The sequence below is a fragment of the Mobula hypostoma genome, chromosome 6, assembly GCF_963921235.1.
Source record: "Mobula hypostoma chromosome 6, sMobHyp1.1, whole genome shotgun sequence".
Lineage (NCBI taxonomy): Eukaryota > Metazoa > Chordata > Chondrichthyes > Myliobatiformes > Myliobatidae > Mobula > Mobula hypostoma.
This window is the reverse complement of record NC_086102.1, coordinates 162564060-162587121: the sequence shown is the minus strand read 5'-3', so window position 1 is coordinate 162587121 and position 23062 is coordinate 162564060. Positions and strand designations below refer to the sequence as shown.

The 23062-nt window shown below is 39.5% G+C and overlaps 1 protein-coding gene across 1 annotated transcript in view; it reads right to left on the bottom strand.

The window, feature by feature from the left end:
- nfe2l2a (nfe2 like bZIP transcription factor 2a) overlaps positions 1-22956 on the bottom strand; it is a 27664-nt gene extending 4708 nt beyond the window's left edge. Inside the window, exon 1 of the mRNA XM_063052101.1 lies at positions 21919-22956. Within this exon, the coding sequence (XP_062908171.1) occupies positions 21919-21957 (39 nt within the window). The 5' untranslated portion in view covers positions 21958-22956. The remainder of the gene's footprint in view (positions 1-21918) is intronic.
- Positions 22957-23062: the final 106 nt, after the last annotated feature.

Below are 23062 nucleotides of genomic sequence, written 5' to 3'. Positions count from 1 at the left end.
TCCAAACAACCCACATACTTAGCTACATTTCACTAAAAAAAAATTCAATCTTTATTTAAAAAAAATTTGTGCAGCCTGAATTTTAAGTTCAGGACTGTGGAGCGGAGAGGAAATGCACAGTTTTGGAAGGAGTGAACCAAACGGCCGTTAGTTTTACAATTACATTAAAGAGTGACCTAAAGTGTGAAGGACAATAGTCCACACAATTGTGAAATGTGACCAGATAACACTAGGTTCTCTAGTCCAAGTTTGGTTAAAACACTTTCTAATCATTGATAATGCTGACAGAGTGAAATAAATATGAAGCACCACCAGTTCATGTCAGTCCCAATGTAGAAATGCATTTAGTCTTTTAAGACATTTATTGAAGTTTCAAATTGCTAACCATATGTATTTTAGTTTTGTGAGGTAAAGCTGCTGACATCTAGTGGAATTTTAAAACTGCCGTATGAACTAACCTCAATTTGACAAGCAAGGGCTGCAATTACTTTCTTAATACAGGATATGAATAGGGTATTCTACTTTGAAGGAGAATAGGGAGGGGCTACATCATATGGCATATAAAAGCAGCCTTTGTATCTAAGCAGAGAAGTGCCTTTGCATTTTCGTATTTAGTCAGCATTGCAGATAGTGATCTCCCATTAACTCCACAGCGACAGCTTATTATAAAAGTTACTGCACTTCAAATGGATTTAGAAATAATGTTTCTTACCAACATTTAATATTTCAACATAATTACAGCCAACATTTTAATGTACAACTTGCAGATACCTGTACTCCATTCCACAAAGTAATCCAATACTTGACACAAACTATGCCATTTACAGCTAAAAGGAAAGAGGAGACAATTCATGCATTATGAAAACCTGAACAGAAGTCATCTTCATTTCCTTCATTGCTCAACATATTGCATCATCTTACTGGAAGTGAAGGTCTCATCTGACTTCATGGCTGTGCACAAGGGAAATGCCCACTCAATCCTATAACCACAAGAATGTGCTGATTTGCATACTGACCAACATAGAGGAAGGAACTGGAGAACAACAAATAACAGATACCTGCTCTGTGCAGCCATTTTCTATTTGAACTGCAGCACAAAAATATTACACGAGGGCTATTTGTAACTGTACAGTTCTCCTGCAATTCAGAGGTCTAGGGACCTTGCTGCATGCCCGCGTCACTTATTTGGGAGCCAAGTGCAGAAAACATGCTAGCAATTTGAGAAGAATTGGCCTTATCTCATGCACTTTCCCCAGATATCATCCTAGGAATAACAATGGTGTTTTTGACTCTGATGCAGAGAACCTAAAGAGTCAGTGGGTTAAGTTCCCACTACTGTTACATTTTTGTACAACTTTAATGCCTAATTTGGAAAATGACTTAGCTTTTTTAATCACTCATTTCCATTTTTCATTCTGAAGCACGAGTGACCATTGGCGTTGACATACAAGTCACACAAAAAAAAACAGGGCGTTTGTGCAACCAAGGAAAAGATTGTGAAAGTGTGTGAAAGAGACACAAGAGATGGCAGATGATGAACTCTGAGGAACCTGGCAAGTCAGGCAGCAACTGTGGAGCTAAAGGCAAAGTCAGTGTTTTAAGTGGAGACCCCACATTAGGACCTCAACCTGAAACATCATCTGACCATTTGCCTCAGAGACGCAGTGTAACTGGCAGTGTTCCTCCAGTGGTTTGGGTTTTGCAATTTTAAGGTATACGATTTATATATAAATCAAAGATGATGATTTGCAAACATACTAACAGAACACAATGATATGGAAGGACGCAATAAATGTGCAGGGCTAGTTAATCATTACAAACATGCAAAGAACAATGAAAGAATCAGCAATGTTGTCAACTTGCACTGTATTTATTGGATGGTGCAACTTTGTCAAGCTGTCCTCCTTAATAAAAAAAATAACAATTTCTGTTGGCAAGGTAGTTACTTCAGGGCGGGCGGGGGGGGGATGGAAATTCTTCAATTTTCTATAATACAATTAAAATATTCTCCAGAATACCCTGACACACAAATCACCGACGTCTCTAGGAACCATATCACCCCTTCACTTCATCCCCAGCATCATGCTGGATTGGACCCAAAGTCACTGGTATTTTATGAACATTTATAAGGCTCTGGGAACTGGGGGGATATTCTGGGTTATCATACTGTATCTGAGCTCCAAGCTGTTAATAATATAATAATAATAATTATTAATAATAAGTTGGTGAGTGATGGTAGGGGTGGGGAAAGCACAGGGTAAAATGCCTGAAAGATCCTAGGGTCAATTCTTGGAAAGCTCCAGAGCTGCTCTCTTCTGTTCATTCAAACCATCATTAAAATGTCTGGGATCAGCTGGTGAAACCCTGCTCGCTCTCAAAACTCTTATCAATTAGATGCTGCTGTCAGACTGCTTAATCATGGTAGGGCCATGACTAAATATTAGGAAATTACAAGTTCAATCCTCATCATAAACCGTATACTCAAATTTACACAGAACCCAGAGTAAATAGCATAAATGCTTCCTTTATCACTGATAGGTAGAGTAGAAGTGATCACGATGACTACTTTGCCCAGGTTTCTTTTTCTTTTCAGTGCCCTACCCATAATAGTTCCTATATCTAATTTTAAAATGTTGGATAGACTTATCAGTAGGTTTATATGGCAAAAGAAGAGGCCCAGGGTGAGATTAAAAGTGTTATACTCAAATAAAAAAACAGGGAGGTTTAGCTTTACTTCATTTAAAGACCTATTATTGGGCTGCCCAATTAAGAGCAATTGTATCATGGATCGGAAGACGTGGATTCAAGATGGGTTCACATAGAGCAAAATTCAATTGGTGAGTTATCTTTAGCAGCTCTTCCCTTTTTAAATCCAAACGTGTGGAAGAATATTGAAACTCAGAATGAATGGGTTAACTATACATTGAAAGTATGGGATAGAATTAGGAAAAAATTAGATCTTCCAAGGACTATATCAAGGGCAACCAGAATTGCATTCATTTCAGATTTTATTCCAGCAAGACTGGATTCTGGTTTTAACAGGTGGGCGCAAAGAGGCCTGGTTCTTGTGGACCAAATGTTTGATGGTGAGGCGCTCAAATCTTTCCCCCAACTCCAAACTGAATTCGACCTTGTATCAAATGACTTTTATAGATTCCTTCAAATTAGAGCTTACATCACACAAAGAATGGAACAATCTTAAAATACAGCCAAATAACACGGAAAAATTTTGGATAAAGATTATCACGGATAGGATGCAATTCCAGAAAATTGTATCTTGTCTATATAAAAAATACACCTGGATACAACGGATAACACGTTAGATGTTAAACAAAAGTGGGAATTGGAGGTAAATACCATAACAGAAGAGGAAGAGTGGGAGAGGTCTTGAGAGTCATGGCATAAATGCTTGAATAGTCCCAATTGGACGGAATTTGCTTGGAAAATAAGGATGAGGTACTTTAAAACCTCGTTAGTAATATCATTATACGCAGGGAAAAAAAACCAGCAGACTTTGCTGGAGAGGCTGTGGCCTAGTGGGAGATTTTGCACATATATTCTGGGACTGTCCCAAATTAAAGGAATTTTGGTACAAGGTCACTGAGGAAATAAGAAGGATTTTAGATATTGGTATACCCTTTGAACCTAGTCATTTAATTTTAGGCAACCTCCTGCAATCTGCATTAGAGAAGAATAAACTATACATGTTAAGAGTCTTGATTCTGATTGCTCATAAAATGATGACCGTCAACTGGCTTGAATCTCACGCACCCACTTTGGAACAATGGATACAGAGATTGAAAGAAGTGAACTGTTTGCAAGTTTACAACTGAAAATGGACTCTTACTTGGAAAGATGGAACTCTTGTTATAGTGTACCTGGCACACTGAAAGGCCCATACAGGGGCCTGGTAAAATGTAGGACTTGAGTTGATTTACTGAGGACTATAATTTTATTTAAAATAGATGTAAATCTACATTGAGGGGTGATGTAAAGTATGCAGATCATGTGTATGTTTGTGTTTGTATGTAATTGTATGTTTGTGCTCTTTGTTTCTTCTTTCTCTCGCTCCTACTCTCTTCTACCCCTGATAATGTTAATACAGGTATTTACCATTGTGCAGTGAGCTGTGGACTGATAGCTGATGCCTGTTTGTAGATATGTGTTTGTTCAATAAAAGTTCAAAAAAATTTTAAAAATTAAATAGCATAGAGCAACCATGAACAATAACTATATTTCTCACTTCGCATCCTCTCCATCACAAACAACTCCTCTTTCCACTTGTAGAAATTCGTCGATCACCAAGCTTTCCTTCACTTCACCCTCTCCATCACAAGTAATTCCCTTTTCCTTCACTCATACTTAATCAGCCTCGACTCTAGCTTCAACAACGAGACCTCCATTGGTCAATGTCCACGGTGGATGTCTGGATGCGCTAGCCTCGGCAGTATGATATGGAGAGCAAGCGGTTGCCCATGTAGCAAGCTCCCTCTCTCCGTGCATCCAGTGAACCCAAAGGAACAGCAGAGACTGAAACAGTCTAGTACCAGTAGTGTGGCAGGAGTTGCCAGTCAGCATTGAACTCAGTGCCTTAGGGACTCCAGTTCTGGATTTTTCTCTCGGGGGCTCACTCCTGAAGCCTTCCCCACGAGGGGGTGTAACTACAAGGCAGCAGAGGTTCGAGATCAGTTGTTTTTCTCCTAGGTAAGCTGCCAACGATCTGAAGCAACTGGTTTTAAGGTGCCAGTAACCCACCTTTGCCCCTTCTCCTGTCAGTAGAAATGATTCTGCCGGGCTTAGTAGCCAAACCATACCTGAAGGCCAGGAGCTGGACTTGGTTGTTAGAGGCTAGTTGAGGTGCACGACATTGGGAGCATTTAATAGGTAGTGTCCCCATTACCAGCCCCGGCTACAATAACCTTAACGTCAATGGTACCCTAGTATTTTTCCAGTGCTCTATCACCTTGAAAGTCCACCTGGCCAAAACCATACTACTCAACTAATCCAAGTTAACCTGGTCTTTAACAGCCACAAAGTTTAAACTTTCATCCCTCCATATATGGAACACAGCAAATCCACCATTCGCCACCACATCCCACCCCACTGGTCTAAACATAACAGGTTAAACTACAGTACCTATGACACGCTCATGCTTCTTATATTCACCAGTAAATTGCTCTTGAAAAAGATGATGGTAGCGCTTGTTAGCAAATTTCCCAGTAAGTGGTTAGTAATGTATGGATCTTGCTACTGAGAGGCACAAATTAAATCAGCGTTTACATCATTTCAACTCTCTATTTCTTCAAAGAAACTGAGTAATCATTAGTCTATGTTTAATGTACTGCCTTGCTGTGGATAGAGACATTTGGAATGTATGCCAAGATGGAAATCAAAGTTAGACATGGTACTGCAGTTCCATTTATAGATCTCAAATAGCAATCTGCATTCTTTTATATATTTTATTTATTGTAATTTTTTTTGTCTTGCACTATATTGCTGCCACAAAACAACAAATTTCACAACATACTGTATGTCAGTGATAATAAAACTGACTTTGATGCCTTTGTAAATATCTTAGGCTACCTTATTTGTTTCTTGCTTCAGCTACAGAGATTTGAAATCCTCAGAATTTTATGGTTCCAAAATTTCAGGGTTTTACAGCTTTGACATTGTATTGTGGATGTGATTAAAGATTTATTAGTCAAAAAGTTATAGAAAATATTGCAGAGCTTCATCCTGTGACTCTCCCATTCAGGTGCATCTAATGGTTACTCAAGAACAAATTACACTGTAGAAGATGTAAAAGACACTTAGTGAAGGATGCAAGACATCAGTAAAATTTAGAAATTATGGCTGTGCAAAATTGAAGTCAGAGTTAGTATAAGTAAGGATATTTAAAATTTTATGTATGGATATACCAACCTTGCTTGGAGAAGGTATACCAGATGGGATGCAACTGGACTTTCTACATAGACAGCAATAGTCAGAGAACTTTAAGCAAAGACGATGGAAGACAAGTAGCAATAACATAGTTTACAAATCCCTCTCAGGGCAAAGCATTGCATTTACACAAGGAAAATAGAAACCGTGAATTGTTGCAAAAATCTGACAATTAGTATAGCAACTAAAAATATTGATTTCTTTGGAATAGTGCCCATGGATCAATACCTCAGATATATCGCCCCTCTCCTCTCATCAAATACAGTCATACAGCATAAGATTTTATATTAATATACAAACATATATGCTTAAAGTTCCTGAAAGTAAAGACTACAGAAACAAAAACAGAAAATGTTGGAAATGGGTCTTGAGAGATTCCAAGAGTTTATGTTTTCATTTGAAGTTCCTGGTCAAGCTCAGTTCCCCAACCCCCCATCAGTTTCAGTGGTTTAATAAATTTGAATAGACAATTAACAAAGACATATACATGACTGTTTAGTGGAGCACATCTATTTAGTCCACAGGATTAATCTGAGTTTCCACTGCTGTTCACCTTAATCTTTCATCCCACTTTCATTCTGACCTATATAAACACCTCATCTCCATCTGAGCACATTGCAGCCTTCAGAATTCAATCTTGAAAACAATAATATCACATAATTTGCCTTTTCTATTTATATCAGAAGTAGTGAGTTCTGCTGTAAGATTACCCATCTATAATATCTGTACTTCCACATTGACAATAAAAAAATGACCTGGTGGTTAATGATGTTTGAATTGTGTTGGGAAGTTATAGTTCCCCCCCTACTTTAATGGCAGTGAAGTTCTTCCAGATATAGAAAGGTCAAGTATGCTGCTAGTTCACCCATTAAACAGTTTGTAGATAGACATTCCATGTCTCCAATTTTTGGGTAGTGATTTTTGGATTCGGTAAGAGTAAACTTCTTTTACCCAAGCAGAGATTGTCTATCCTGCCTGACTCTGATCCTGATGACTACTTACAAGATTATTTGCCTTTATTCCACTTTTTTTTCCATCTTTCAAAAACCCTTAGAGATTTACAAGATTCTCTGAGTGGGTTCAGATTTAAACATTAACATTACATGAGAAAACATTCAAAGTTCCTAAGGTATTAAAGCTTCAACAGATCAGGGAGGGCTGATTAATCTACTTTAAACAGGCAGGTTAGGCAATAGAATTTTAAGGAAGCCATTAGCCTTCCTCTTAATAGCAAGAAAGGGAATTTGTGAAATGTCCACGAGCTGCCTTTTAAGAGCAGCTTGTGATAGACCCCACTGGGGAACAAGCAAATCTGGATTTTTGTCACTTAGTGGGGCAGGTAGCTAAAGGTGAAGAATCCCTTAGGAGATAGTGACCATAACATGATAGAATTCACCCTTTAGTTTGAGAGAGGGAAACTTAAATCTAACGTAACAGTATTGCAATTGAGTAAAGACAACTACAGAGGCATGAGGGTCGAGCTGGCCAGAGTCAACTGGAAGGGGACTCTAGCTGGGAAAATGATGGAGTAGCAATGGCAGATATTTCTAGGAGTAATTCCAAAGGCCCAACAGGATTTCATCCCAAAAGAAGAAGGGGAAAACATGACAACCAAGGCTGACAAGGGAAGTGAGGGACAGAATATAAATAAAAAGGAAGGCATAAATATGTAATTATTTATTGAGATATAGCGTGGAATAGGCCCCTTCCAGCCCTTCAAGCCGTGCCGCCTAGCAAACCCTGATTTAATCATAGCCTAATCATGGGACAATTTACAATGACCAATTAACCAACCAACCGGTACGTCTTTGGACTGTGGAAGGAAACCGGAGCACTCGGAGAAAACCCACACGGTCACAGGGAGAATGTACAACGGTGGGAAATGAACCCGGGTCACCTGTACTGTAAAGTGTTGTGCTCACCACTACACTACTGTGCTGCCCAATACTGCAGAGATTAGTGGGAAGCCAGGGGATTGGAAAAAACTTTAAAAGCCAACAGTAGACAACTGGAAAAGCCACAAGGGAAAAGAAGATGAAATACAAGGATAAACAGCCAATAATGAGATTCCAAAAGTCTTTTTAGATACATAAATGGTAAGAGTGGACTCTAAACCACTTGAAAATGATGCTGGAGAAGTAGCAATGGTGAACAGGTCAATGGTGGAGGGAGCTAACTAAGTACTTCATATCAGTCTTCATTGTGAAAGACACCAATAACATACTAGCAATTCAAAAGAGTCAAGGGGCAGGGGTGAGTGTAGTGGCCTGAAGGTGGATAAATCACCTGGACCGGAAAGACTGCATTCCAGAATTCTAAGATAGCTGAAGAGATTACGGAGGCATTAGTAGTGACCTTTTGGTAATCACTGGAGTCAGGGAGGATGTCAGAGAACTGGAAAATCACAAGTAAGCTGTTTAAGAAGGACAGGATAAACGAAAGGGTGGTTAGTCTAACCTCAGTAGTTGGTAAGATTTTAGCGACCATCATTAAGGATGAAATTTATGAGATTTTGGAAATACATAATAAAAAGAGCGAAAGCAGCAGTTTTATTAAGGAGAGATCTTGCCTAACAAATCTGTTAAGAGTTCACTGAGGTTAGACAAAGCAGGTTAGACAAAGGTGAGTCAGTGGATGTTACTTACTTGGATTTGACAAGGTGCTTCAAATGAAGCTGCTAATCAAAGAAAGACCTTATGGCGTTAGTGGTAATGTACTAGAATGGACAGAAGATCGGTTGACTGGAGATAAAGGGATCCTTTTCCTGACGGCTGTTGATAACTAGTGGAGTTCTTCAGTGGTCAGTTTTGGGACTTCAACTTTTCACTTTGTACATCAACGATCTGTTGAAGATGTATTTAAACTTAAGATCAACTGTGTACCAATTAAGAGATATGTTTTTTTTCATTTTAACACACACCCCACTCCATCCACAATTCCAACCAATTTTATAATTTTGCTACAATCCTAGAGGAGTCTGCTCCCAATTTTCAACCTTAGGCTTCCTTACGACTGTGATTCAGAGCCAATAAACTGTTCAGTTATTTAGTTTATTTGAACCTAATTATGTCAAAACCACACAAAAGAAAATTTTGTAAATCTGCCTAAATACTTTCTCAAAATAATTCAGCAGCTTATAACAAATTTGTTATAAAGAAGTGATCAACAGATTCTGTATCAGTGCCCACCACTCAGCAGAGGATGTATAATAGAGCAAACTGGTTTGCAGTATGTTGGAAGATGTTTATTTCGTATTTCATTGTGATTTATCAGGATCTCTAAATACACAGTATCTGTTTTCCTCTAACATTAAAATAATTGCAAAAAATATGCTATGAAAACATATACACTAACAGAAGCGACTAAGGAAGCTGGATTGTTTTTTCTCTCCAGCAAAAAGCTGATCTAACATAATTAATATTAGCTAGATGCTTGGCATGCTGGAAGTAGAGTAAAAGTTTTGACTTGTACTGGCCTAAAACTAAAAGCCACACACATGGAATCATCAGTCCAGTAGAGAAATAAAAATTGCTTCTGTGCAAAATTACCGCTATGTGGAGTAGCATTAAAATATTTAAGTAAAAGCTAGGTAACTCAGCTCTCACCTGTTTGCATGCAGCGGTGGTCACACCTTGGCAGAGCCCTTTGACAGGCAGGCTAAACCAGTTAGGGGTAGCTGGCAGCCTCCTACCCGATGAGATAGGGACAAGCCTGTCCTAGCTCGCAAAGTCAGCTCTGGCGGACTGAGCGGATGAGATCTACAGTGAGATTCAATGGTCAGGAAGGCGGTGCTGCAACACTCCACAGAGACCGAAGGGCATGACAAAGCACAGAAGTAGTCATGGTCCTCCACTGCAACCAAGCCAGATCCCAGCTTGTGACACTTGTTCATACACTGGACCCGGACTTCTGAGGGCGAGTGTGGAACTGCCCTGGTGCAGCAGCTTTTCCATTTTAAAAACACTTCTGCACAAGCTTCCTGTCATTGCCAGACACAACAGACAACCACCTAGCTAACTTCTGAAAGTATCAAAAGTGAAGCGCGTGGCCTGCTTTCATGTTGAAGAATGCGTAATAGAACAGTAAAAATCAGGGAAAAGCTGCTGAAAAGGTCATTCAAAAATTTGGCAATGGCCAAGTTAACAATTTTTGGTTGACGATCTTCCTGCTACATTCTCTCCCCATAGGTGAGCATTTTCACTACTCTGCATTTTTATTTCAGATTTTTCCACCATTTAAAGTGATAGCACATTTTAGCTTCTAAATAAGCAAGTATTTGACCTTCCTTCAATGTGCCATAATCTACTGAACACAAATCCAATCGCATTCTTTCAAATATGATCCTTCATCTGAAAGGGACATTAATGTTAAACATTATCAAATAGATTTCATGTCAATTACCAAGCAATTTGCCCAAGTTTTAAAATCTAAAACATTTACATCACACACGTGAAATGCAGTGAAGGAAGCCGAATACAAACGAAATTAAATGGAAATTAAAGGTAGACTGCACAGAAATGGCACTTCAGTCTGTATCTGGAAACATGCCATATCAGTTTGCAATTGAACAAAAAACCCTTCAGGTACAAATGTAGTGTTCAAAAGTAGAACAGTGGAAGGAGGATAGAAACACACACACACACACAAACAGAATAGTTAAAAAGAAATAGTAAGTTGATTCAACTTTAAAAAGATACTTGCTTACAAACCTGAATGAACAGAAGACATAACTAACAGAGACATAGTTAGAAATTCAAGACCTTTACATAACACGCAGAAGACATGATGTTGTGGGGAATAGGGAGCACAGAAAAAAAAATGTACAGGCAGATGAAGAAGGACACTTACTGGAGCTTCAAGCACCCTCCATTTTGGTTAGTCTTATGCGGTTTTCAAAACAGTTTTTGCTCATCTTGCTTCCAATTCTCTCCTATTAATATGACTTCAGTCACTGTTTTCTACTTTAAAATTTTTTACTTCTCTTCAAACACGCAAGGATAATTGTTTTCCCTCTCTGTTCACCTTGTTTAGCCCTTTATGAATGCTGTTCAACTTGCAATAGATTTCAGATCAGCACTCTCCTAGGCAGAAAGCACATGACATTATCACACCCCAGGATAAGGCTCTGCACAAACAGATACTGAGTAGTGTAAGTTAACTCCCACCACAAAAGGCCATTCAAAACACTTAAAGGCCAAGATATACAAGGCCATGATGTTTCATGCCATATTTAAAAAGGTCTCCTACCAAAACAGATAAGAAACAATATTTGAAAATTTGAAGATTCAGTAAGTCTGTTTTTCTGCAATTGGTAACTGGCGTTTCAAAATAATCATATCTGGCTGAATTCTTGAAAGGTTTCTCAGAGTCCATAATGGCGACTCATTGCAGAATTCATATTTTCAGCTTTTGAGCAGCCTTGATGCAGATTCTAGAGAAATGCAACTGGCCACAGATGAATATTATAGATCTCTCATTTGTGAGAGAATGAATTCCAAAACATTCTGACAACACTGCACACATGTTCAACCACTGTATTTAAAATGAAATTTAAAGAATGAAAGCCTGAGCTTCATTACTGAGATATTCACAACTTGACAGTTAACCTACTTGGACTTCCTCCAGTAGATAAACCAGATTCAAAGTGCAGGTTCTATCTGCAGTGTGACCCAAATGGTAAATATTCTATCACTGAACTCAAACATTAGAGTAAATGGAAAATGAAAAACAAACATTGGGGACATTTCTCACTTTCTAATTATTATCCAGTTGTCATTGTCAAAAAGTGTATTTACACTGTTTAGACTATAAACAAAAGCATCTCCGGTGCTGGGTCCCTGGTAGCGAAGGATAGCATAATGCTACTGCGGTGCCAGTGATCCAGGTTCAATTCGGCCACTGTCTCTGAAGAGTTTGGGCAGCCTCACCGTGACCATGGGGGTTCCTTCCAGGTGCTCCTGTTTCCCCCCACGTTCCAAAGACGTAAGGGTTAGCCAGTGAATGGCTCTCGGGGGTGTATCAAGCTTCGCGGGCTCATCAGTCTGAGAGGGGCCTGTTACTGTGCTGTATCTCTCATTGAAGAATGGAGAGCAAGGAACAATCAGCCCGGTCACTTGCTTAGAGATACACTGCAGAACAGGTCCTTCCCGCCCAACTAGCTGTGCTGCCCAGCAACCCACCTACCTAACCCTGGCCTAATCACTGAACAATGACCAATTAGCATACTAACTGGTATGTCTTTGTACTGCAGGAGGAAACCGGAGCACCCAGAGGAAGCCAGCGTGGTCATGGGGGAAAATCTCCTTACAGACGGCACAGGAACTCAACTCCAACAGCCCGAGCTGTAACAGTGTCACGCTAACTGCTACACCCTTCTGTCCTACAGTCACTTGTTCAACCTGTTAGGTTCTGCTTTTGTTCCATTATTTGTCATTATCTTTTCATCAGGAACGCAGTCTTTAAATGATTAGTAATTGAAATCTTATGGTCTTGCCCCTCTTATTCATGTGATCTCTCAGCCTGCAATCCCCCAGGATCTCCACACTCATTCCATTCCAACCTCTGCAACCCAACTATTCATCCCAGCATGAATAGCTGCACCTTCAGCTGTTTGGACCTCAGGCGGTGACATTTCCTTCCGCCCTATACCTTGCCTACTTTGCCACGTACTTCTTTGACCATAGTGATTTGTTAAAATACATCTTATCATATATTATTTTGAGAAATATATATATATATATAGATATGCTCAAGGTTCTTAACACTCACTTTTGTGAAGCATCTTGGAACAAGGTCATGGAAAGGTAACGTTAAAAAATGCTTTTTCTGTACATTACCCTGTCTTGTTACACTGAAGCTTTGTTTACAGGTTTGACTGGATCTAAGCCTGTACAACTGCAATCCTTACAGTGCAATCCCATGACAACCGAATACACACCCAATATTTAGGTTTCATATTTACAAAACTGCAAGATAAAACCATCCCCTAACAATCTGCTGCACCTATTGTATGATAAGGTATTTAATGCTTGAACAATTAATCTTGCATTTCTCCACCAAACAAAGTTCAGAAGGCGCCATTCGAGTCAGGAACAGTAAAAGACTAAGTGTTATCAGTGACTGGTAACTTTCCCTCCTACAAAAGATTGTGTAGGATGGAAGGTTAAATTTCAGTGGAGGTGATGGTGGATTGACTATTTATCAAGTACCCCACCAAGTTTCCTTACTGCTGAATTCTCTGCATCTTGAATATAGCATTGAAGCAGTTAAGCTACTAACTGGTGATCACAGTTCAACAATCCAGACACTGGAATTAAAACCCTCATGTGGCACCTGTGGAATTTGTGCTCAGTTAATGATTTTTTAAAAAAATTCTGTCATTAGTAATGATGACCACACATCAGGTTCATCACTTTCTCAGAAAAGGGCATCTGCTATTCTCACCAGGTTTCATCTCCATGTAACTCCAAACCCATTACACCTCACTATAAACACTTTAAATCACTTCTGGTGAACAAAATCCACCCCCCTTCCTCTATTCCCCACCTTAACCTTTTACTTCTCTGCTGCCTATTACTCCCCACTCCCCCCCCCCCACCACCCCCCGCAGGTCCTTTCTCCTCCTTCCCAGTCTCCCATGGTCCACTCTCCTCTCCTATCAGATTCTTTCTTCAACAGCCCTAAGTCTTTCCCACTCATCTATCACCTTCCAGCTAGTCTATTACCTCTCCCCCCCACCTTTTTATTCTGGCATCTTCCCCCTTCGACAGCTGAAATGTCAACTGTTTTACTCTTTTTTTAAAAATCAGTGCTGCCTGACCTGCTGAGTTCCTTCAGCATTTTGTGCGTGTTGCTTGGATTTCCAGCATCTGCAGACTTCCTCAAGTTTAGGAAGTTTTTTTTCCATTGCTTTTCAGATTTAAGTAATGTGTTTTATCTTTTCAAAACATCAGCATCTGCAGATTTTCTTGTTTGTGACTTTTTATTATGCTTTTGACATTATAAATACATACTGGCATACTTTATTTATGCACATTGTATTCGATATCTGTACTTCTAACATTAATTTTATATACTTTTTTAATCTTTATAATTGCTGAATGTTTTTTTTGTTACATGTCATGCCAACATAACACAGCACATTCCTAATATATGTAAACATACGTGTTAAGTAAATTTGAGCCTTGGATGGGGTTGAATCTTAAATGCCCTCTAACATGGCTTAGCAGCCATTCAACGCACAATTGACAAATAAACATAGATTTTTCTGCGATATCAAAACCTTAATTAATAAATACAAGCATGATACGTAATGTATGGCTTAACTGTTAAAACACAATTTACACTCCTACTAACATTGAACTTTGCCTTCTACTCAAAGTGAACTGTACATATTAAAGATATAACTACACATATAGTGGATTTCAGCCTATTAAATAATTAATGTTCCTTAAAGTTTGTAAAGTACAAACACTAGCAACAGTGTGCTGCAAACCACCATCTTCTTCCCTCTTTTCAATGAATTAAATACATAGTTTAGAAAATCTTAAAGATTGAACTACGCTTCAGTAGAGGGGTCAAATGCAAATAAGTGTGATTGCATCACTCGTAAAGAACTTTGCTAATAATTAATTCATCTCAAAAGCAAATAGTGCAAACATTAGACTCCTATCTTCATTGTCACTTTACTTTTGAAATCCAGATAAAAACTACATTACCTTCCTCCTAGGACTGGCACAATTCCATATAGTATTCACATTTCACAATATTAACCCTCAAATCACTGCAAGTCTGATGATATTTTTAATTTACTGACATAACACACCAGATTTATAGCACGCATACCCTTGATATCACAAGGGATATTTGAATTACATAGAACCAGAATCCGGGTTAATATCACCAGCATATGTCATGAAATTTGTTAACTTTGGGCAACAATACAATGCAATACATGATAATAGAAAAAGAGTTACAGTAAATTTGTACATTTAGAAACTAGTATTTTCAAAATAATGTCACAACTTCATTAGCATCCTTCAACACTCCTGTTAACATACATGACATATCAGTAAAAATGAACAGGATGCAACTTATAGTCTGTAGTTCTGACAACATACCAGTGGGAAAGCTGAACATGTATGCTCTTCTACACAAGCAGTTCCAGCACCATTATACAAGGGAATCTTCTCCGTGGATTGTCACCCTTGTCGTGTTGGAGAAGCTTGTGTGGTCCTGAGATCCCAAGAGCGATGCCGTCAGGTGCTATGCTCCTGGTAGGGTCACCTATGGCAGTAAGGTCGAGGGTGAGGTCCCTGACAAACAACAATCCAACCAAGACCTCAACAGTGGAACAGGCGGACGAAGTTACTTCAAACTCAACGGCTGTGAAGGCGGATGAAGGCTGCAATAAATCCATCAGATCCAATCGTCGTGGTTTCCATGCCATTGGAATCAGTTGGTTGATTTGTGAAGTATCATGCGCTTCTCGGAGTGCAACATCAAGTACGTGTTAAACAAATACACGCACAGGCGTCTTCGCTCTGTGGGCCACTTCTTCAGAACGAAGACCATCATCCTTGACCTCAAGGGATAGCCACGATGACGACAAGGGAATTTACCTTGTGAGTAGAAAACTACAAAACAAACTGCAGATATTGAAAATCTGAACTAAATAATGGAAATACTAGGCAGGACAAGCAGCATTTATGAGGAGGGAAACTGAATTAATTCTTCAGGTCCATAACATTTCATTGGAGCTGAGAAAAGTTAGGAATCAAATGCAGAGAAGCACGGACAGGAGTGGGGAGAGGTGTGGAGAGAGCAAAAGAGCAAAGGAGGTTACTGTGATTAAAATGGAGACAGAGGATGTGAATGAAGAGAAACGGTGCTAGAAAGGGGGTAGTTAAAGCTTACTGATTGAAGCTGATCTGTGAGAAGGCGACAAAAAGTTGGGTGTAGAGAGAGTAGAGCAGTGGGCTAAGCACGCATCCTTGAGTTGCGCCAGTGTTGATTTGTCAGTGTGGAGGAGATGTTACTTTCAATCCATACAGACTGTGGTTTCCCTGTGAGGAAGTCAAGAATCCAGCTGCAGAGGGAGGTACAGACGCCCAGGTTTTGGAGCTTGCTTATTAGAACTGAGGGTACGATTGTGTTAAATGCTGAGCTGCATCAATAAACAGCAGGTTAACAACAGTTTATCAGAACTGGCTAATGCTAGTACCATCAAGCAAAACCTGCTGTCTGAAGATATTTTGCCCTCAGGGCAGACATGTGCCATGTAGAAAGATAAGGCACAATCCCTTGGACACACCTTAAGTTTCTTTGGAGCAACTGAAGAGGCCAAACACAGATCAGAGTGAGAGTGAGATAGAGAATTAAGGTCAGGGGTTTAACTTTTCACTCAAACATCAGTTCACATTACATCTACTGGCACATCATACAAATTCTGCCAGTAGACATGGACATGGATTACAGATCCATAGATTTACTACACTAAATTTTGAACTCCACTCAAAATCCAAAATAACTATTTCCCCATTTCAGATTTTAGGAACAGCATAGGTCAAACATCATGCAAAGTAAATGCCGTACTATTTCATGTTTAACAAACAGTGCAGGAACACATTTGAAGGATGATTCTATTTAAGGAAGATTTATCTATATCCTTCATGTACGAGTACTTTTTGGGACAAGGAGAGTAAAATCTGTAGTGGCCAGCAAAATAAAGGTTTAACATAAAATGCTGGGAACCATCAACACAGTCAACTTTAATGAAGGGAACAGATGCAAAAGTATTTTAGCTTTGGGCCTATTTCCGTGTTTTGTCATTCACTTCACGTTTGTATCCCATCCTGAATCCCTAAAGCAATCCAGAAACTCCCAATTCTGAATGCCTTTAATTTCCCATCCACACTCCACCCCTCCTTAACCTCCTTCATACCTAGAATCCTATTGTATTTCTGCAATATTCCTGTCTTTGGTCTCCAACAGTTCTGACTGTTATTAAGAAAAACCTCTGCAAACCTTTAGGTCCCAAGATTGAAAAATATTCAAATCCCTTCATCACACAGTCCCTCCCACAGTTTTTAAAAAAATACTCTCTTTTCGCTCATCTTAAGCAAAGTGTTGTTACATTTGGTTTAATAGTTTGCCTGTGAAGCAAGCACCATTACACACTTTGTTGTGTTGAAGGTCTTACATAAATACACAATGGAACTAAATGACCTGGTACAAGTCTTAGTTTTGTTGTTTTCCAAACTTCAAATAACTTTCAATGGTTCTCTTTTCAACATTTTATATTATATTATTTTCTAATGCTTACCTTCCTTGCTTAGAAATGCTCATTTACCTGCAGTATTTTCACAACCACGTATGAATCTCAAGGAAATATTCAGAGACTGTGCTTCCGTTCCAATTTTTAAGCCCCAAATTGTTTTAGCACATTGCTTGATTCTTTGGGTAGTACCTTAACTCATGTTTTCCAGTCATGGACCTTTATCACTGGAAGCTCACTGATCTATGAAGACTTCAACATTTTGAACATTATTTGTTTTGCTCCAAAAGAAGAGCGACCACAGCATCTTAGATAGGCGCATGGATGATAGAAAGGCGGAGGGTTATGTAGGAGGGAAGCGTTAATTTGATCATAGAGTAAGTTAAAGGGTTAGCACAACATTGTGGTCCGAAGGGCCTGTACGGTGCTGTAATGTTCTATGTTCATGAGCATCTCTAATCATACACAGAACACATGTCTCATTCCTGATTAACGTTCCTCGCCTTTTCTAGGACACTAGGACCTGGCACTCAATGTAAGACGAAAGAGCTGACTGTGGACTTCAGAAAGGATAAGACAGAGGATTAGAAGTGGAGAGAGTGAGCGGCTTCAAGTTCCTGGGTGTCAACATCTCTGAGGATCTAACCTCGTCCCAACAGATCGATACAGTTATAAAGGCGGCAAGACAGCGGCTATACTTCATTAGGAGTTTGAAGAGGTTTGGCGCGTCAACAAATACACTCAAAAACTTCTATAGTTGTATTGTGGAGAGCATTCTGACAGACTGCATCACTGTCTGGTATGGAGGGGCTACTGCACAGGACCGAAAGAAGCTGCAGAAGGTTGTAAATCTAGTCAGCTCCATCTTGGGTACTAGACTGCAAAGTACCCAGGACATCTTTAGGGAGCGGTGTCTCAGAAAGGCAGTGTCCATTATTAAAGACCTCCAGCACCCAGGGCATGCCCTTTTCTCACTGTTACCATCAGGTAGGAGATACAGAAGCCTGAAGGCACACACTCAGTGATTCAGAAACAGCTTCTTCCACTCTGCCATCTGATTCCTAAATGGACATTGAAGCTTTGGACACTACCTCACTTTTTTTTTTAAATATACAGTATTTCTGTTTGTTTTTGCACATTAAAAAAAAATCTATTCAATATATGCAATTGATTTGCTTATTTATTATGTTTTTATTTTTTTTCTCTCTGCTAATATATTGCATTGAACTGCTAAGTTAACAAATTTCACGTCACAATGCTGGTGATAATAAACCTGATTCTGATTTACTTCCAAAGCAGTGTCCTCAGAATTCACCACAATGTTTATAACAGTTCAGTGCAACAGAAGTATCCATGGGTTCTTCACCACAGCAAGTAGAGCTTGTTGCAAATATCCTTTTTTCAGAACTAACAATGCCCAACTACAGTTATGAGCAATTGATGATGTAATCATGTATCAGATGTTTTATGGCATGATATTGCATAATACTTCAAAAGGTATGTATACACCCAAAGTATCAAGTAACAAATCCTTAATAACTACTTACATATTAAATGATTCTATTAGCTATTTACATACAATAAAATTATACAACTAATATACAACTATTGACAAAATATATACATGGTACAGAAATATAAACTTAGCTGAAGATAAATCTACAGATTTTTGAATTGTCCAAATTATAATGTGACAATACACACTCATAACAATTTGACCATGTGTGTCCTTAGTTCTAATCTCAGGTTTGAAGAGCATATGAGAGATCAGGGGTCACTGTTGCTCAGTAGACCGGGTCTGAGCTTTTGATCTTCCAACTGAGGCAAACGTGCACAACATTTGCTGGTAGATAGTCAAACAGTCAACATGGCAAATCCACATGATTTTTAAAAATGCTCTTTCCACTCTTAACATTATAAAGCTCTCTTCTATCATAATCTTCAACTCATCACCATTCTGTGTTGGAAAGGATCACCTTTCTATATAATGTAATGCAATCCCACTGCAATCTCAAACCATCCTCTTGGATGCAATCTTTGCATACAGTATGTTGACTGAACTTCTGTGTTTCTCTCCTCTCTAGAAACCTTTCCACTCATTCATTTCTCTAACCAGAATGCCCAAGCCTCTCACAACAACTTTTCAACTGGTCTCTTCTCTATCTACATCAATCCCAGTTATCACACTTCCTTCCATACAGAGTTTCCTCTTTCCACTATGCTCTCCTCCTAATATATTCTTCTGCATGCTTTCCCAAATTATGGAAACTGTGGATATCGATGACTTATTTTCCATCATGATCTTGTTGGATATGTAGCTGTAACTTCTGGGGTTTCAGGATCTTGTCATCATCCCACAATATATCACCTCAAATGTTTCCATTCTATCAATGCCCAAGACTGTCAGTACATGGTATCTTGGTTCCCAACCAAGATTTTTATGTCATGGACCAATACCATTAAGCAAGGGGTCCACAGACCCCAGGTTGGGAGCCCCTGCTCTGGCCCAATAACTACCATTGGTGACTGACTGAACTCCTCCGTCTGCACTACCAACCCCTGACATGGAGAAACTCCTCCATAGGAACTTAATACAACTTTACATTCCCTTAACAAGAAGTTCTTCAGATATTGTTATCTCACACCTTGCCCTATAAACAATTTGCAGATATGTCTGATTAGTAACTAATGTATTGCTGGCAACTCCCTCTTCAGGTGCCCAATATACTTCTTTTCACATTCCCAAATCTACCTCTTTACTCAGATTTCAATACATGGATAGTACCCCAATCTGGACTATTCTAGTGTGTCCCTTGTACTTTCGGCATACAAGGTCTTGCTCATATCAAGAGTCAACCTGAGAGAGCTGCACATCTGCGCAATTGCCTCGTTGGTGGCAACTGGGCCATTTTGAACGGGTATTCCGAGGACAAACAGCTTCAACCCAGCCACATCAAGCTTCCAACATTTTCCACTCATATATATTGAAAGTTTTTCTGCCACTGCCACTAACAGAAATAAGTGCCAAAAACACTTAGCGGCTACAAGATTTGGCTTTGAAAAAGACCACAACGTCAGTACCATCACTGCAGGCTGAATCCCTGCCCGCACATTCCTATATGTGTCACTATTGTGCATGTTCTGTCAAACATCACATCTGGCACGTCAAACAGCTCCGCTTGAATTCTCCAAGTCAGCACACCACACACCAAATGATCCTGCACGTCCAATCCAAAAAAGGCCTGAAGGTTACTTTAGCCCAGTGACCTCACATTCAATTGCCACCTCTTCTTGTCTCTAGCTGTGCATACTAAATATATAACCCCTCAGAAAGGATCGGAATGAAAAACCCTGGACCCGGCTCCTCTAGATATGTACCACAATTTTTAAAATATATTTTGATGATCATGTGAAAAGAATTAGTTGTAATATCTCCAACAAAGCCAATCTGATCGGCACACATCTTTTTGAAAGGAAAGCAAAAGAGATGTGAATTTTATTCATAAACTACGAGTCCAAAGGTATTAATTTGAATGTTAACTGAAGGCAACAGCTTGAAACAACTCAAGTACTGCATGAATACTAATAAAGACCAAAAGCTCTGTTGTACAGAAATTACAACAGCCCTAAATTGAGAATTTATCTATTGATTGACAGTGTTTATTTTATTTGGTTTAAAAGAATTAATTTCCACTGAGGATACAGTATCCTCAGACATGGGACAATTGCTGGAGTTGACAAACGAAGCTGGGATTATGATCAATGGTTTACAGCACCCCAATGTAAAAACGGCTCAAAGCAGCACGGTATCTCGTGATCTTCACTATTCAGCCAACATTTCACAACACCGATATGTAAAATTATCTACATTAATTATTAACTTCCTATAAAATATTTTCTCCACAGTGCTGTAACTCATACCAAGGGTTAGGAGCCCAAACTAACTCCTGACAAATTCAGTTGAGGGAATTTAAAAAAAAGTGCATCCGTTAAAGGACGGCAAGAAGAAAAGGTTAAGGGTTAAAGGAGAAACCAGAAGAAAATCCTTTATCTCTGCATTTGTTTAAAGACAAATAAGAAAGAATCAACTCTTTTCAGACTTGTCTATCACCTGTCATTCTGGACTCCTGCCACTCACTTACAGTAAAAGCCTGTGGGCGGAGATCAGGGATCAGCTGGAACCCTCCCCCTGGGGCGAGAAGGCAGCCAACATGTAAAGCCTTTAAGAGAAATCACAAGACTGGAAACGCTCCACCGACCAAGACATTAATATAACTATAATGGTGCGAAACAGCATTTTGAAAACAGTTTCTTTTATCACTGCCCTAGAATGACTTCGCACAATTGTAATAAATTTGGCGCAGGATCGGAAATAACGCTCTTGGTGAACGCCCACGTTTCAGTGTTTCGCTTCTCATCCACACACAAGCTGAGTGGGAGTGGATGGACAAGGAAATAAAGTCATTGACCAAAACCGCAAGACACCGCGGACTGGGAAGATAATGACATGGGACTCAAACCGTTTGCCTAATTCTTTGAACCAGACGAATGACAACCGTACATTTTAACGTGGATATTCGGTTTAGCGACAGCGAACTGGGAGCAAACTCTGAAAGTTTACTACTTTGCGCCCCCCACCCTCCACTTGTACGTGCCCTGCCACTAGAACGACCCAGAAGGCAGCGAACCGGCGACCGTACTACCTGCTGCTCCTGCGCCAGCGGGCGCTCGATCTCCATCATCCTTCCGCCAATCCGCCGCTTTTCCCGGGATAACGAATCACGTGCAGCCGGCCTGACTATTCCAGTTCTTCTGACGCAGCTCCCAGCGCAGCGCGAGGCTCAGGCTAGGCCCCGCCCACAGGCTGACGCCACTCGCCCCGCCGCATGAAACAACAGGTCAACACTTCGAGTCAATCATCGTTTAGGTCACGCCCATCACGTCATTCCGTTCCATCCTCCCCAATCGTCAGTGCCTTTGTCTGTCAATCATTGTGAGTGGCCTCTTCCGACACGTATATTATAATCAGCCGGGCGTAGTATGATTGGAATTTGTAAAAAGAAGAGAGACTTGGAGATACTTAACACATAAAAATAAAACTCAGTTTCTCATTGCGCAGATCCGCGTTTCTGAATAAGCCATTTCTCTTGCAAATTTGAAATACATGTTCACCGGTGAAGGAACACTGTATGAATAAGTTTACGTGATAAAGATATGTGAATTTACCAACATATGTTTTCCAATTTGGGCGTAGTATGATTGGCATTTGTAAAAGAATAACTGGATAAACTCCCGACTATTTAACGAACGAAACGTATTGTCATTTAAGACTCAAAAGGAATTTGTTTTTCGGCATGTTGTCCAACTCACTGGCTTAGAAAATTACTTGTGCAGCATATGCAGGCGATCAGTGTACTTGAATGCTGCCCTTATTGCCTTTGCAAACAATTAGGTAACATAATGTAATAACACACCAAGTGTTCTGTAGATATTTCTAGTTCTAAGTATGAAATAGGAAACTATATCGATAGCCGATCATGGTTTGCCCTAATGCTTTTAATATGAATATCTATCGTAATTTGGAGTTAAAATTAGTATTTTCTTAACTCTTTTCCCCCTCTCTGAAGCACTTCCACAAAATCCATTCCATCACATGATGTCTGGCTCGCCTACACAAACAGGTCTCAAAACCCTCCTCAACAACTGGAAATTATTCTCGAACAAAAAATCCCCACTGAAATGACGTTCTTGTAATTGCACAATGCTGATTAAAATAGTTCTACATTAAAATAGCACCTAATGTAACGCTGGAGGTTTTATTAAAATATGACAGTCGACTTGCTTATA